Source organism: Chiloscyllium plagiosum, chromosome 36 (assembly GCF_004010195.1).
Source record: "Chiloscyllium plagiosum isolate BGI_BamShark_2017 chromosome 36, ASM401019v2, whole genome shotgun sequence".
NCBI lineage: Eukaryota > Metazoa > Chordata > Chondrichthyes > Orectolobiformes > Hemiscylliidae > Chiloscyllium > Chiloscyllium plagiosum.
This window is the reverse complement of record NC_057745.1, coordinates 9,964,445-9,982,375: the sequence shown is the minus strand read 5'-3', so window position 1 is coordinate 9,982,375 and position 17,931 is coordinate 9,964,445. Positions and strand designations below refer to the sequence as shown.

Here is a 17,931-nt window from a genome sequence, read left to right as displayed (position 1 = left end):
CTATGCTACTTTCTCCCCACCCCCACCCTCCTCTAGCTTATCTCTCCATCCTTCAGGCTCTCTGCCTTTATTCCTGATGAAAGGCTTTTGCCCGAAACATCGGATGCTGCCTGAACTGCTGTGCTCTTCCAGCACCACTAATCCAGAATCTGGTTTCCAGCATCTGCAGTCATTGTTTTTACCTGGTTGTAATGTGTGCCTCTATATAAATAAATGTTTATAAAAGTGTGTTAAGATTAGCTTCAGTTCTATTCTTCACACCTGGCTTTCTGGTTTGCAACAAGGGTATTTTTCAGTGATAGGATAGACTGGTTAAAGATCAGGATACCGCCAATGATAGGAGCTGGAGTAATGTCTGTGATAGGATTGATAGGCCTAACAGTCTTTTCCTATTTATATTGGATCCGATCCTGCAGGGATTGATTATTTCCAGAACTTGATAACTGAAGAAAACAACAGTTACTGCCTGAACTATTGAGTACTTCCAGCATTTTCCATCCTAATTTCTAAAGGATGCTGCTGGCGATCAACATCTTTTTAAACAGAATTATTTAAATTTTGCTTTAAACATGTTATTATGAATTTGTAAAATTGAATAGTTATAAATAATTTTAACTGAAAGTATATTTAATGGTGTTCATTAACATCATCAAATCTGTACTAAAGCTTAATTATAACAATATGCTGTTACGTTACCGCAGTAAATATTCTCTCTTCATGTCTTCAAGTGTTCTTTTGAGGGTAAGCGACTCCTCCATGTAACCCCTCTCTAGTTCCTGCTCAAGTGTTTGCATTTGATTCCATAGTTGGCTTTTCTTACCATGATTTTCCTGCTTTGCTGTGGATGCACACAAGAATTATATTTGAGATTTCTCTTCACTCAACTCAATAGAAAATAATAGTCATTAATATCTATGGAAATAGACAAAATATGAGAGTAGAACTTTCAAGAATGTTTGAGAAAAATGGACTTCTGCCTTTTGAAATGACTGAGAGTTCAACTCTTGAGTTATTGACAGGATGGGTGATGGAGAAATTGACATTAGAAAATGTTTAGTCATGTGCTTGGTGATCTTTTGTTTACCCAGACATGAATGTTTCCTGCTGTTTAGATGTTAGCTCCACTCCCTTTGGTTCTATTATTCCCTGGACCAAACAGTTGTAGGTTCAATACTCAGTCCAGGGCTTGAGCTTATGCCAGCTAGGTTGACATTTTACTGCAGCACTGAAAGAATGCTGCAATGTTGGAGGCACTAGCTTTTGTATAAAATGATAGAATTCTATTGTGGTAATTCAGGTAGGTATTACAAATCCTATTACATTATGCAAGAAAAAGACAGGGAAATGTTCTGTGTAACATGCCGCCCACAACAAATGCCATCAAAAATAGATTAACTGATCATTCACTTCAATGCTATAAGTGGCACCTGCTGTGAGTAAAATAGCTACTATATTTACCCATATAATAATGGTCTCTGATTCCTTATCTGTGCATTAGTTTGGAAAATATATTAATGAAGTCAATGCTGCTCTGGAATTTGTCTTATTTCCCTGGATACTGAATACCATTTTATATCCTTTATTCTTGCTACACAGTTGTCTCAAAATAATGTGCAATATACTGGGTATTTATAAGTTCAATGCCTCACGAATTTTCACCTTCTGCCTCCCTCACCAATCCTTTCCTTCTAAAATTAACAGACTAAGAATCTTCAGTTGTCTTCCACACATCTGTTAAATCCTGTTGCTGTAGTTAAACTGGACGTTGTTTCATTAGCTTGTTACAAACTGGAGATGTGTCACAGCTTGCAGTTGTGGATGCTGACAGCAGTTTCCAAGATCCTTTCATCACTTTTTGACATATTTCCAACATTTTGGATCTTGTGACTCTCCTACAGGTGTTCATCCAACTGAAACCCATTGATTGACATTTTCTAAAGGTGGAGAGGCAGTGCAACTACTGCCCTTTAATCAACATGAACCAATTGCAATTAGCAATGCCTGCTGTCAATTTGGTAACAAATTTCAACATCTGACTTGCCTGTCAATGGGAACATTCTTCCTTATGAGCCTGGAGATATGTTGAGTGTGTAGGCAAAAATATGGCCGATAGAGTATAATGTAGAGTATAATTTTTTTGACAGGAAGAATTTTTTAAAAATCAATGTATTGCTCAAGAAGAGGATAACTGCAGAATTCCAAGGTGTAGAGGGACCTAAACAAAGGAAACAACAGGTATTGGGTTAGATGGGAAATTGGAATTTGAAACACAGACTGGTCAGACATGATCTTGTTGAATGGATCAAGGGACTGAATGCCCTATTTCTGTTCATAATTGTTTTGTTTGTGGATTGTGAGTTCAGTTCTCCCTCTGGAGATTTGAGCACAAAATGTTGCTTAATGTTCCAATTATGGGTCAGTTGGTGATGCTGTCCCTCCTGTATCAAATGGTTGTAGGTTCAAATCCCAGTTCAGTACTTGAGGGAAAAGGTGAAGACTGATTCTCCAGTGTAGTACTGAGGGGATGTTTCACTGTTAGAAGTGCTACATTAAACTGGAGCAAATATCTCATGACACTATTTTGAGGAACAGGGAAATTCTCTTCAATGAATTTAACTAAACAGTTTATCTCTTTTAATCAGAAGGTTTGAAAAAAGTTATCTTGTCACTGTGGCGTTGATGTTGTGAGACCTTGCTGTGTGCGAATTGACTGTTGCATTATGACAGTAATTTCACTTCAAAGTATTTAATTGGAGGTACAGCCTCTGGTACTATGCAAGATGCTTTATAAATGCAAAACTTTCTTTTAATATATTGAAGAATCAATAAAAATTTAATTTCAATTATAACTAATCTATGCACAAAAATGTGTTCACAGGACATAGCTGCTGTGTCTACCCCAGTATTTAATTTCTATCTTCGGTTCGAGAAAATGATGGTGAGCTGTCTTGAAATGCTGCGATCCATATGGTGTCAGGACATCCAGAGTGTTGTCCAGAAGGATTTTCACCCAGTGACAGTGAAAGATCAGCAATTGTAGTTCCAAACCAGGGAGTTGTGTGCCTTGGAGAGGAACTTACAGGTGGTGGTGTTTTGATGCATCTGCTGCCTTTGTTGTTCTCAGTGGTAAAAGTCAAAGGTTTGGGAGGTTCTTTTGAAGAAGTATTGCTGAGTTACTGCAGAGCATCATATAGATGGTACACACTGCTTCTAGTACATTCAGTGGTGGAGGGAGTGAACGTTGAAGTAGTGGATGGGGTACCAATTAAATGGGCTGCTTCGTGCTGATCAATGTCAAGCTTCTTGAAAGTTGTTTGAGCTGTACTGATCATGGCAAGTGGGAAATATTCCATCACTGACTTATGATTTGTGGATGGTGGATAGGCCTTTAGGAGTGAGGAGGTGATTTACTCGCTGCAGACTTCCCAGCCTCAAACCTGCTCTTATGAACACAGTATCTTAATAGTTAGCCGTTTCTTTTTCTGTTCAATGGTAACCCCCCGAATGTTGATAGTGGGGTATTCAGCAATGGTAATGCCATTGAATTATATTTTAAGAGATTTTTCAGTGGTTAAAACACTGGCATTTCTGTGCCAGCCTGCCTGAATGTTTAGTTAAGGTTGAAAGGATAAATGCGATTTTCAACAAAAGCCCAAAACTGACCAGAGGGAGTTATGCTTGCATGGAACAAACTAGGTTTTCAACTCCATGAATACTAATTTTGGGACCTTTCAGGGAAATTGAAGTGACTGGTATAAAAGTGCTAACAGCTCATCATTCTAATGTTTTCCAGGTGTAGATGTAGCCTACCCAGTGGCTTCCACTAAGAAGGTGGGTAGCTTAAGAGTCTTCTTTGTTGGATTGGTGTTAAGCGTGCTGCCTGCAAAAGCACTGAGATACAAACACTCATTCTTAGAAGGTAGGCCCATCAGATGCTCAAATAGACACCAGATGATGTACCACCCAATCAGCAACCCTTTGATGGCTGGCAGCTGTCACTGAGAGGGACAATCAGAAGCTGGCAGACCCAGCACTCAGCTGTACCACAGAGGTCATTACTGCTACAACACCCCGTAGCATCCCAGAATAAAGCTGCAACCCAGTGATAAAATAAGAGGAAGAGCAAATGGCTATCACGAAGTGGGGGTATGTGGAGCGGGGGTTCATGAGGTTTGGAGGCAAATGTGGGGAAGGTTCTCAGCATCCCTTCCTCTAGTCCATGACCAGATTGTTCAGACAGAGGGATCCTCCCTCCAGCTGACAGGCAGCCTGCGCAGGTTTACGTGTCAGGTATGCACCTGTTATTTGTAGTTGTGAAACTTTAGCCAAGTTGGAAAGAGGCCCTTGAGGGTCATTACATGATTGTTAGGTGTTAACGTGTCTATGTCTGCTTACTATCCTGGCCACCAGACATAATGTCTTGCCAACATCTTCAGTTTGGAAACCCCTGGATGACCCTCATGGAGTTCAGCCAGTATCTGGTGGTGACCTTTGCTTGGAACAATCATTCTATTTCCCTTCAGCCTGCAGTGAAGTCCCAGTGTTAGTGACCTGCTTGCTATCTGTGTTTAGGTTTCCTTGGCTTGGTGGTGCCATTTCCTGTGATTATGTCAGTTCCTGTGGTGATGTCATTTCCTGTTCTCCGTGAGTGGTAAATAGGGCCCAAGTTGATATGTATTTGTGATTTGAGTTCCCATTGGAATGTTATGCTTCTAGGAATTCTCTCGTGTGTCTCTGTTTGGCTTGCCCGAGGTTGGATGCGTTGTCCAGTCGAAGTGGTGTCCTTCCTCATCTGCATGTAAGGATCCTAGCGAGAGTGGGTCATGTCTTTTTGTAGCAATTTGATGTTCGCGTATCCTGGTGGCTAGTTTTCTGCCTGTTTGTCCAATGTCGTGTCTGTTGCAGTTCTTGCAAGGTATTTTGTAGATGACATTAGTTTTGCTTGTTGTCTGTATGGGATCTTTCAAGTTCATTAGCTGCTGTTTTAGTGTGCTGGTGGGTTTGTGGGCTACCATCATGCCAAGAGGCCTGAGTAGTCTGGCAGTCATTTCCAAGATGTCTTTGATGTAGGGGAGAGTGGCTAGGGTTTTGTCTGCTTGTTTGGGTTTGTTGCTGAGAAATCGGTGGACTGTGTTCATTGGGTACCTTTTTTTTAATATGCTGTAATGGTGATTTTCTATTGCTCTTTGGAGTTCGTCTGTGCTGCAGTGTGTGGTGCCTCATTGAAATAATGTTCTAATGGAATCTCGTTTGTGAATGTTGGGATGATTGCTTCTGTAGTTCAGTATTTGGTCCGTATATGGTGTTTTCCTGGAGATGCTGGTTTGAAGTTCCCCATTGGCTGTTTGTTCTACTGTGACTCTAGGAATGGCAGTTTGTTGTTTTCCTCTTCTTGAGCTAATTGTATGCCAGTAAGGGTATTATTGATGGTCTTGAAGGTTTCCTTTAATTTGTTTCATTTGGTGATCACAAAGATGTCATCCACATAGTGGACCCAAAGTTTGGGTTGGAAGATTGGCAGAGCTGTTTGTTCGAGTCTCTGCATTACTGCCTCTGCAAAGAATCCTGATATCGGAGATCCCTTCAGTGTTCTGTTTGTCTGTCGGTTTTGTTGATGGTAAGGTGGGTGGTAAGGTATAGGTCCACTAGCTTGACAATGTTGCCCTTGCTAATGAAGTTGGTGGTGTTTGGTGCATGTGTCTTTGGTTCTTCTAATAGTGTAGTCAGTGTTTCCTTGGCCAGGTTGATGTTGATGGATATGAACAGGACTGTTACACCAAAGGAGACCATTATTTCATCTTCTTCTATCCTGGTGTCTTTGGTGTCCAGTAATTCTTGGGTGGAGTGAATGGAGTGGCGTGAGTCTTCTAAGTGTTTTCGTCTTTGGTGTAGCTCCTTGGCTAATGTGTATGTTGGTGTTCCAGGTAGCAAGACTAATGGTCTGAGGGGGGCTCCTGGTTTGTGAATTTTGGGTAATCCATAGAAGCGTGGTGTATTGGATCCGTCTGGTTTCATTTTTTGGAAGTCTGTCTTGTTTAATTCTCCAGATTTCTGAAGGTTTTTGAGTAGAGTTGTGATTTGGTTCTCTAGTTGTGGGGTCGGGTCTATCGCCACTTGTTGGTAAGTGTTGGTATCTGCAAGTAGTGTGTTCACTTTCTCAATGTAGTCTCTTTGATTTAAGATGACTGTCAAGTGTCCTTTTTCTGCAGGTAGGATGACAATATTTTTATCTTTTTTGAGTCCTTCTAGTACTTTCTTGGTATTGAGCGTGTTTCCTTTCTTTTTCCTGCTTAATGTTGGTGCAACTGTCTGTCTGAGGGTTTGCTGGGTTTCTTCTGTGAGTTTGTTGTCTTTCAGTATTGTTTCTCATGCTGCTCAGAAGTTATAGTTTAATCCTTTTGCTAAGATGGCTTTTTCAGTGTCTGTTAAGTTTTGTTTTTAATCCATGCTTCTGTGTTGTTTATTTTGTGTGAGTTTGTCTAGTTTTTTTCTGCAGGTCTAGTTTTTTTCATTTTTAGTTTGTCGCTGTCATCTCAGAAATGACTGCCAGACTTCTCAGCCCTCTTGGGATCTTGGTAGCCCACAAATCCACCAACACACTAAGTCAGCAGCTAATGAACTTGAAAGACCCCATACAGACAACAAACACCATATTGGGCAAACAGGCAGAAAACAAGTCACCAGGATACATGAACATCAACTAGCCACAAAAAGACATGACCCACTCTTACATACAGATGAGGAGAGACACCACTTCGACTGGGACAACACGTCCATCCTCGGACAAGTCAAACAGAGACACGCACAAGAATTCCTAGAAGCATGACATTCCAACCGGAACTCTATTAACAAACACATCGATTTGGACCCTATTTACCACTCTCTAAGAAAAATAACAGGAACTTCACCACAGAAACTGACCACCACAGGAAATGAGATCACCAACCCAAGGAAACCTAAGCACATAAATAGAAAGCAGGTCACTAACACTAGTGCTTCATCGGAGGTTCACTGATGATGTTACCTTGTATGGTGCCGAAACGTCTGAAAATGAACTTTCCAGCTCAGCGAGCAAACTTATATACAGAACTTAGTATTAGAGCCCATCACTGAATTTAGACTGAAACTATGGGCAGCACCGCTTTGTCCTCTTTAAGTGGATGTATTAGGAGTTTGTGGTTCATTATTATTACAAATTTACATCTGTAAAGGTATTCGTGGAACCTCCTGGCTCCAAATATGACTATCAAACTTTCATTCTCTGTCTGGGTGTATTTATGCTCTGCATTAGCCAAAGTGCTGGATGCATAGGTTATTTGGTGTTTCACTCCATTGGGCCACCTATGAACTAATGCTATCGTGATGCCATACAGGGAGGCATCACATCTCAATATCAGCTCTCACTTGGGATCATAGTGTGCCAACACCTTCACATGATGATAGCTATTTCTTCATTTCTCTGAAAGCTTTGACTTGGTTACTTGACAATTTCCAAGGCTGCCCGTTTTCTTTTAAGAATTGATGCAAAGGTGCCAGGATAGAGGCCAGGTTAATATTTATCAACCAACTTTGCTCCATCAAGGTTAGGCCCAAACCTTTTGCTTTAATCAATGATAACTGAACCAGATACTTCTCAGGAGAAGCCAGAACCAAAGTTAGACATTTAATCTGTAAAGGTTCCCTGGTATAGGTTCTCAGTCTAGCCCAGGTTCCTCTGTTCAAGTTATGGCCTGAGTGAGGCAATGCAATTGTTCTCACTGAATTGGTGTCCCCCCCGCTCATTTGAACTGGCAAGGTCATCTACTTCCATCAGAATACTCTGCAATTCATATGCTCCAATTGCCACATTTTCGAATGATAAAGCCAGTTATAGTGCCTGTTTGAAGTCCAGTTGGGCTTCAGCTAGTATGTGGTTTTCTCATGATTATATTATTAATCCCACTCTCATCGCCACTGAATTAACTCCCCAGAGGCCGGTATCCCATCATCAAGTCACCCTTTATTAGCACATGGAGATCCAGCTCCCTCAGAGCCAGCTCTCAGAGTGAACAGGATGTCTGATGATCCTGTTTTTGTCAAGTTATGTTACTGGTTTTATTCATAATTCATATTTTCATGATGACTAGGTTTGTCTCAATCAGGAAATCCTCATCTCAAAATTATTCAATTTGTTAAGCAATGTAAACAATCCGGGTAACTATTACTTTTTGGCAAAAATGATACCACAGTTTATTATTGGCATGGAATTTCAACTTATTCAGCTCAACATAAATATTGCATTAAATCACAAATTCAGTTAGTCATGTTATCTATAAATCAAACAAACAAAAGGGGACAAGTTATGATCCTGTTCTTATCTGTCAGCCAGGGCTCCCTGATTGGACCAGATTAACAGCCCAATTCAGGGAATTCATATTCTGTCAGGTCCACCTGGCGGACTTCATTACAATTGCTACAAAAACAGTTGCACTTTATATTAGTTTTCTTTACCTAGACACTTGGTTAATGCTGTGCCATGTAAGACTTTGGCCAACTGGACATAGCCTGTCTCATTCAGCAGCTCAGAGAATGGCTCCAAGACCCAACTTCCTTCTCCTTCCAACAGTGAAAGCAGTTTTGCGACTTTAAGCTCCTGGCTACCTTCCTTCTGCAAGAAAAAGAGATGGAACCCCATATGAAATTTAAAATGTGAATCAATGAAATTCAGAAACTTAGGTTGCATTTCAGCAAAAAATAATCATTGTTTATTTACACCTCTTCCAAATGAATCTTTTGTTTACTTTAGTGACTTTTCTGATTCTCTTCCTCAAATTTCTCTCCTGTATTCTTAAAATTGCTTAATATATTTTGGGTTTATTCCACAGCTATTTAGTTACCCAGCCTTGTTGTTAGCCTTCTTCTGTGAGGCTAGACAATGAGTGTCCACAGCTTCTAAACATCTAGCATTTAGAAGGACAAGAGCAGCAGATACATGGGAACACAACCACCTGCAAGTTCAACCCCAAGTCACACATTAACCTGATCTGAAACTAAATCACCATTCCGACACTGACACTGTGTCAAAATTCTGGAACTCTTTCCTAACAGCATTGTGGGAGTACCTATACCCTAAGGATTGTGGTGGTTCAAGAAAGCAACTCAGCACCTTTAAAGGCAATTTGGGGATGGACAATGAATGTTCTTTTTTTAAAATCAACTTGTTTGGGCATGTAATGAGACACATGTAAGGGCAGACAGGACTTGAGCCCAGGTCTTATAGATAGGGAGACTGCATCACAAGGTCATTGAGCATTGACAGTGCCACCCATATCCTGTGAATGAATTTTTTAAAAAATCTTCTCTTGAGTGACATCAGTACCAAATCTAATCACATTCTCTGCTGGTATCAGCTCAAGTGACTGCAATGATAGAAAGCCTTATTGATTTTATCTATCCTTCGAAAAGTCTGGAGACATAGCGGTCAATTTTAGAACCTGTTGCCTGGTTTCACTGGTTCACTACTTCCACTTTATGTTAAGATATATTATTTCCTCCTTTTTTACCTGGATTATTTGGATCTGCTGATCAGACAGAATTCCTTTTTCTTGGAGAAGTCTGTAGAATACTGGTGACATCTGAAGGTGGCCGACAATTGAGGGATAATTTGCCCGAATCACATCTCTATGAAAGTCTTTGTTCAGTGGATTTTCATGGTTAGTTCTGAAATCTGGGATTCAAACACTTTCATTTAACGTTGGGGTGCAAATGTTGTCAACAATCCAACACTTTGATTTGTTTCTCTTTTTTACCAAATTATGACATTCATTAGAGTTTCTTTGTTATATTCTGGATACAAGACATCAAGCAATCATAAGACAACAAGTTAAGAAACAAAGGATGAGTAGAGAGGCACATCTTTGCTTTGCACCATCACTCTTGACTGTTGTCTCCCCATTACAGATCTTTCCCTTTTCTTATTTCACTGTACCCTATTCCCTGGCTTGGTAAGTACTTGAAAGGTTTATAATCTCTAACTTCTTCTTTTAACAGTGCCTTGTGGTTGAGAACAATTTACTTGTCCTCCAGTGGGTGCTGGTTCCTGCAGTGGCTGAATAGTCCAATCCTGGACCACAGACTCTTCCATGATTGGGGCAAGTGGTGTTTGATGAGGTGGGTGGCTGGGACATTCTGTATTCTGTATGCTTTTTTCCACTGCTTAAACTCGGCCTCCATATGTTCCACTTGGTAGCACTCAGAGCGGTTGATGCCTTTGTAGATGCTTATTCTCCAATTAGTGTGTTGTAGGGCAAGCAGTGAGGATTATGCATTTGTTTTGGGAATCTTGTGTAGAGTGTGCATGATTATTGCCTCAATACCGGGATTATTGGTCTGGGACAAGACACTTTCATCTCAAACATCTTCTAACGACATCATCAACCTCTCTGCATAGATACTGCCTGTTAAGTATTTACCAGCATTTTCCTTTCTTACTTCAGTTACCAGGAAGATATTGCTTTTGTTTCAGCAGAGAATAGCATAGGAGAAGGAATTGGCAGAAGAATGGATTAAAAGGACAGAGAACTGTTGGACAGATAACTGTACTGTTGTTATCCTGAACTAGGTAGACAGGTAGATCGGCAGATCTTTTGAGATTCTGTGGTTATATTTCAGGGTGTAGCTTGGGTTCCATTTTCTCACCTAGCGTTACTTTGACATCCTCTGCCTGCCCAACATATTGTCACAATGAAAACGCCATCTCAACAGCATATATTAATGTGCAACTTACCCATATTTATTGAACTGTGTAAACAGAGCCACCAGGAGAGAATTTCTTCATTTTAGTTGCTGCTTTGATTATTGTTGTGAAAAGAAAAGAATGTGAGAAAAATTAACTTTCTGCAGCTCCTGCTCCTGCTCCTGAAATCAATTTGTCAGCTACTTACATGCAGTTTACCCGTTGATCAAGTTAATATGTGACTATATCACTCAAACTGTGAAGGTCCAGGATAGCAAGGATAGAGAGTGGCTAAGTGGTAATGTCACCAGACAGGTAATTCCAGAACCAGGCTAATGAATTTAATTTGGTATGAATTCAAATTCCATCATGGTGACTGGTGAAGTGTAAATACAGTGAATATAAAGCTAGTTTTAGTTATGGTGACCATGAAACAATAAGCAATCATTGTGAAAACCCACCTGATTCACTCCTGCCTTTTAGAAAAGCAAATCTGCCATCTTTACCTGACCCATACATGACAGGGGATGACTGTTAATTGTCCACTGACATCATGTAGAAAGCTTCCTCATTCAAGGATGATTAGAGATGGCTAGTAAAAGCTATCCTTGTCAGCGATGCCCTCATGGTTATAGGAAGCATTGCAACTTATCTCAATGAGGGAAATATTGGACAGGGTTCCTGCTGGATTACTATCAACAGACAGTACGCGATTGGAGTATAAGTTAAAATTGGATGAAGACCAGGGTCAGGCTTTCAATGGGGTAACACATCACAGAGATTCTTAATATATGGACTCCGAGGTGATGTGAAAAATGACAGTTGTCTGAGCTGCCAGGGAATGACCATCACCTAACCATTGTCAAAGTCACCGCTGAAAAGAATGTAAAGTAAAAACACTTCTTTTATTCTGAAGTAGATTGCCATTTTCAGTCTAGGTCTGAGAGATTAACCCCATGGACTGAAGCTCCTCAGAAACAGAACTGGATACTTGTTCCTTGCCTATACTTGGGGAAGATAGAATAAACAAGCTGGTATTGTAGAGAGAGAGCTCTATTACTGTTTTCTTGTCATAGCATCATGTAAATGTAAATAAAACATTGTGGTCGAAAAGGTTAACCGCTGTGTTCTGGAATATGTTGAGAAATGAAAAGTCACCTCTGAGTTCTACAGTGTCATTAGGTTCTGCATTACCTATATTCCTCATTCAGATTTCTCACTGCCTATTCTGAAGATATTACCCTTCCTAATAATTCCAAATGTATGTCTGATAAGTGGCCATTCTTCACATGTAAGCCTGGCAATGCTGTTTGATTCAAGTCCTGTCAAATCCTCACTTGGCATCCTCACCTGGCTTTTGTAACTGTGCAGTGAAAAGGAGCTGGATACAACCCTTCATTGGTTATTTTCCTTCCTAGTTCAGGGAGATTGAGACCAATTATAGATCTCCAGCTGTCTCCTCAGTTGAGGTTGGCACACTCTAGGGATCAAATCTGGGATCTTCCTCTGTGTCATCAGCACACTCCTGGGAGCCTTAGGGAGTGGGGTAGTATAGAGAATGTGTTTTGTTTCAAATTCGTATTCAGTCTGTGTAAAACAGATTTAGATTGAAGAGCGTTGGAACCTCAATTGTAGTATAGCATGAACAGTGCTATTACATTAGGCAGATGGAGACAGACTAAGTCTCAGGTCTGTCTATCAGTTGAATTTGCTTGGCATCAACTTGACATTCTGTGCCTACTCTAAGCAAGATACTTTAGACTCTTTTAAGGGGAAAAAAATTATTTCACAGCCTGGCTCTTAGTCTCCCAGCAACAGTAGGCGCCGGTACTGAAAATTATGTCACCATGCTGGCACGCCTGCTGCATCGTAACCATGGTACCCAGTGTGCCTACTGGTGGCACCGTACTCTCATACCACACATGGAAACAATTCATTCAGCTGGCCTGCCAGTCAGAAAATGCAAACAAGGGAGTCTCATACTCAACCAAATCAATTCAATTAGGCATTAATGAACTGAAAGACCCAAGTGTATCATGGATTTCGTCAGACCAGGATCTGTGCACTCAGAAAGTGGGAAACAAAATACAAGGGTGGATAATAATGGGCTGACGGGGGCCATAAATTCCCGCATTGAGTTTAGTGTTACTGTTAAACAACGTGTTCATTTAATATTTTTATTGGAGACTTTTGAGTCTCGTTGTCACTGTTTGATATCCCCCCATCACAGCAGCAGCTTCAGGATAGAACAATGAAGGGTCCTGGTGACTGTGTGAAACTGGGCCTCTATTGTGGGTTTTACAGTACTTGTCGGCCAATCAACAGCATTCTATGCATCTACTCAAGCTCATTTGCATGAACTCATTCTTAGCTGAACAGACCCATTTGGCATTGTTTCAACTTTGACTCAAAGTCCCATGAAGGTGCCAGATGGGATCTTTATTTCCAGACTTTCTTTCTCACGAGAATTTATAGGGACATCACAGTACGTTTTGCATAGTGCAAATCCGGGCGATACAGAATTAAGCAAGCCCAATAGAAATCAATAGCTGCCAGTACAGCCACCTCATTTATACACACTGCAAAACCTTAGCATTTGTTTTGCAATTACTTCTCCAGGAGGTGGCAACTCTCTGCTGGGGTACAGTTGTGCAGATCTCAGCTGCGTTCTAAATAGCTGAGGCATGATGCTATTTTTCATGCAGTCCCAGACTGGGTGCCAGTAAGTTCTTCAATGGTCCTGAGTATCACAGTTAAGCTTCACTGTCTTCTGGCATTGATAAACAGTAATCAGAAACAGGAATACTGGACCCTTTCCTCACCTGTTTCTAACACTGCTGGGGTTCATTTATATAATAATTTTTTTTTAAATCATTTTCACGTTTCATGATCTTTGGCCACCCCGAGCTACTGTTTGGCCAATGAAGTACTTTTGGGGAGCATTACAATGTAGAAAACCTATTCTTTTGACACAGCAAAATGCCACAAACAGCAGTTCCACAATGGCCAAGTAACCTCTTTATATGAAATAAAGACAGAAAATGCTAAAGAAACTTGGCAGATCTGGCACCATCTGTGGAGAGAGGAACCGAGTTTACGTTTCGAGTGTGAAGTGACTCTCAGAGTTCCAGGAAGAGTCCTATTTGAGTCAAAATACTAACCTTGTTTCCTCTGCACAGATGCCCCCAGATCTGAGTTTTTCTGTTTTTGTTTCAGAGCTCCAGTGTTTCACTCTTATTAATCTGTGTTGGTTGAGCCATAAACCATAGCCAACACATCAGTGAAAACTCCCCTGATTTCTTTTGCACTCACTTAATGGGCAGCGGAGACCTCAATTTAATATTTCGTCTTTGAAGCAGACACCACTGACAGAGCAGAACCCCTTCAGTGCTAATACTGGGAGGTTAGCCTAGAATTTGTGTTCATGTTGCAGAATGGGGTGTCGAACCCACAAACCTTTGACTCAGATCTAAGTTTAGCAGCACACGAGCTGCGGAGGACACTTTATAAACTCCTTGCTAGCACAGTGTTGACAGCAGCACCATAGAACATACTACAGGTTAAAAATTAACTTGTATTGTTCAGTTAGTCGCATACTTTCTCGCGAAACAAAACTTGTTTCTTTAAAAATTCAATGAATTACTCACACTAATCTGTGCAAATTCCACCAGTCTGCGATTAAGGTGTGTTCTGAGCCATGGAGTAGGCTGTGTTTACATGGCTGGTTGCTAGGTGACTATACATAGAATTGCTAAATTTACCTGGCTGGCAAGGATCTTGTCCAGGATGAATAATGTTCCAGCATTGCTCATCCTAACCTGCTCACTTGCAGTGCTCAGTTTAAGTAGATAAAGGGTGATTTTGAAAGCTTTGTTTTATTGTAGTGCAATGTCAGCAGGATTGCATTTAGGCAGGAGTAAGAAACCATGCCCAGAAAACAGGCTCACATGAGGAAGATACCACTAGAGGAGGCCATCAACTGATCCTAGCTCATCATTCAAAAAGAATCTACAGTTCACTCAGCATAATGTTTCACTTTTGTTAACCATTCCCAGAATGTTAGCGTCCACTACTAAACCAGACGTATTTACCACCAACTGATCACTCTCTGTGTAAAACATGAATCTTAAATTTACCTGCCAATAGCTGTTACCTCCTTACTGTTCCTCCAACTTTAACCTCTGAATGCCCCTATTTTTCAAAGCAGTTCCATTGGACATTGTGCTTCAGCTGTTTAGGCTTTAAACTATGGTCTTTTTCCGAAGTCTATTCTCGTCCTTTAAATCACTCTTTAAACACATTCCTTTTTGATTGGTCATCCGTCTGATGCCTCTTTATGTGGGTCAGTTGAGCCAGGCAAATTATGTGACACAGTCTTGCAAAGCAAATATGCTTGTTCAGTGGGCATGCATATTTGACAGCAACCTATAATCGACAATCGTTGCTGAGCCAACACTGAATTCAGGAAACTAAATTGGACCAATCATTTAAATATTATGACTTCAAAAACAGGTCAGAAACTAGGAATCCAGCAGTAAGTAACTCACCTCCTGATTTCTCAAAGCCTGTCCACCATTCACAAGGCAAAAGTCAGAAGTGTGATGGAATACTTTTTCTACTTGCCTGAATGAGTGCAGTTCCAACAACACTCAAGAACCTTGACACCATTCTGGATGAAGCAGCCTGCTTGATTGGCACTAAATCCACAATAATTCACTCCCTCCACCACCAATGCGCATTAATGGCGGTATGTACCATCTAAAAGATACACTTCAGAAATTCACTAGGGCTACTTAGAGAGAACCTTCCATATCAATGACCACCACAATCTGGAAAAACAAGAATAGCAGATCAGTGGGAACAGAACCAGCTGGAAGTTTCCTGACTTGGAAATATATCACCGTTGCTTCAGCGTCACTAGGTCAACATCCTGGAACTCATTTCCTAACAGCATTGTGGGTGTAACTATGCCAAATGATCATAGATAGAAGATAGCTCACAACCACCTTCTCAACAAAATTTGGGGATGGGTCATAAATGCTGGACCATGAATGAATTTTACTTTAGATATCTCAGATTAATTTTAATAATGGTCCAGGAGAATTATATAGCACAATTATATGAGATATGGGTTTAAAAAAATTATACTACAAAAATTAAGCTCAAACTGCCTGAATGATGGTTTTACAGAGTAGAGTTGACTTTGACTTGAGCCAAATGGTGATCATGGGCTTGGACCACTTCAGTGCCTGGCCTGAATTTGGAGTCAATGTCAACTGAATATCAGACTGAACATGGAAAGAACCATGAGAGGCGGGGACATTCAGAAACATGCGGCACAGTGGCTCAGTGGTTAGCACTGTTGCCTCACAGCAACAAGGACCCGGGTTAGATTCCTGTGTGGAGTTTGCACATTCTCCCCGTGTCTGTGTGGGTTTCTTCCGGGTGCTCCGGTTTCCTCCCACAGTCGAAAGATGTGCAGGTTAGTTAAATTGGCCATAATCAATTGCCCATGGTGCTAGGAGCATTAGTCAGAGAAAAATGGGTCTGGGTGGGTTACTCGGTGTGGAATGGTTGGGCTGAAGGGCCCATTTCCACACTGTAGGGAATCTAATCTAATTCTAAACAAAAAAAAATCACAAACATTTGTGGAATGGGGATCTTTCATGGAGCTCAGAGATGCATTCTTCTTCCTCCCCAAAGAAACTCTGAAATAATCAACTATTTTCACCTTTGACCCTCTTTTGGGGAGATTGGTCGGAGGGGCCATTTTAAACATGCAGCTGCCATTTTAATGAGAGTTGGGGTTCTGTTTGACCAATGCTTGCCAACTCTAATTGAACGTATACCAGGAGGTTTCACCACATGACATCTTGCTTCCAAATGCCATGCCCTGCATTCTCCATCTCCAAACTTTTCATAACTGATAAAACGACATGTTAAAAAGTTGAAAATATCAACTCATTTCTAATGAGCCTGTGTTTTTTTTTCTCCTCGGTTTGAGCTTGCCAGTGGTCCCAAGTGAGTAATTAGATTAGATTACAGATTAGATTACATTACAGTGTGGAAACAGGCCCTTCAGCCCAACAAGTCCACACCGACCCGCCGAAGCGCAACCCACCCATACCCCTACATTTACCCCTTACTTAACACTACGGGCAATTTAGCATGGCCAATTCACCTGACCTGCACATCTTTGGACTGTGGGAGGAAACCGGAGCACCCGGAGGAAACCCACGCAGACACGGGGAGAACGTGCAAACTCCACACAGTCAGTCGCCTGAGGCGGGAATTGAACCCGGGTCTCCGGCGCTGCGAGGCAGCAGTGCTAACCACTGTGCCACCATGCCGCCCAATCTTCAGTTGCAGGAGATTACAGGACAATTCTGCATGGTTGGTGATTCTAGAGTGATACTATCAGGTCTCAACCTTTGAGCGTTAATGATGTCTCACCAGCTGGAGTGAAGGTTTCACCCACTGTGTGCTATTAGAAAGGCACAGGGTACATGTGCAGTGTGACTGTGATGGTTTCCATACTGGCAACATAATTCTTTGGTGGCACAGTGGTTTGCACAGCTGTCTCATGATGCCAGGGACACAGGTTCAATTCAACCCTTGGGCAACTATCTGTAGAATTTGTGCACTCTCTCTGTGTCTGCATGGGTTTTCTCCAGGTGCTCTGGTTTCCTCCCACAGTCCAAAGATGTGCAGATTAGGTGGTCTGGCCATGCTAAATTGCCCATAGTGTACAGTGATGTGCCGATTAGGTGGATTAGTGATGGGCTACAGAGATAGGGTCAGCCTGGATGTGATGTTCCTCAGAGGGTTGATGTGGACTTGATGGACTGAATGACCTGCTTCCACACTGCCGGGTTCAATGATTCTATGAAAGTTTGAAGTAACTCACAGATTTTGCAGAGGCATATAACTCATGCTGTATCTGCTCAGCAAATATTTTCTGCTGACACTACATTTTCATTTCCATTTCTTAGCAATGATGGTTCTAGCAAAAATGAGTTCAAGGACAAATCACCTATTAAAATACCAAATCTTTAATTGTATTTCTTGTCATTTTGGCATATGCAATGTATTTCTGAATAGGTTCAATGATAGAAGCAACATTAGAAAAATAAACAATAAAAGATCTTCCGGTCACACTTGAAATTTTGTTCCTGGCACACCCAGCATCCCCTATCACGGTTAGAACTTCCTGGTTA

The 17,931-nt window shown here is 41.1% G+C and overlaps 1 protein-coding gene across 9 annotated transcripts in view; it reads right to left on the bottom strand.

The window, feature by feature from the left end:
- LOC122540819 overlaps nucleotides 1-15,002 on the bottom strand; it is a 17,583-nt gene extending 2,581 nt beyond the window's left edge. The window contains exons 1-5 of one of the 9 annotated variants that reach the window (XM_043677035.1): nucleotides 14,851-15,002; nucleotides 10,766-10,827; nucleotides 9,543-9,706; nucleotides 8,491-8,647; nucleotides 697-838 (exon numbers count right to left, since the gene is read on the bottom strand). In XM_043677035.1, coding sequence (XP_043532970.1) covers nucleotides 697-838; nucleotides 8,491-8,647; nucleotides 9,543-9,706; nucleotides 10,766-10,769 — 467 coding nt within the window. In that variant the 5' untranslated portion in view covers nucleotides 10,770-10,827; nucleotides 14,851-15,002. Of the gene's footprint in view, nucleotides 1-696; nucleotides 839-8,490; nucleotides 8,648-9,542; nucleotides 9,707-10,765; nucleotides 10,828-13,875; nucleotides 13,929-14,361; nucleotides 14,446-14,475; nucleotides 14,552-14,850 lie in introns of those variants that run through there. The other 8 variants (XM_043677036.1, XM_043677039.1, XM_043677037.1 and 5 more) reach the window with 8 other exon arrangements.
- Between the last annotated feature and the right edge of the window lie 2,929 nt (nucleotides 15,003-17,931).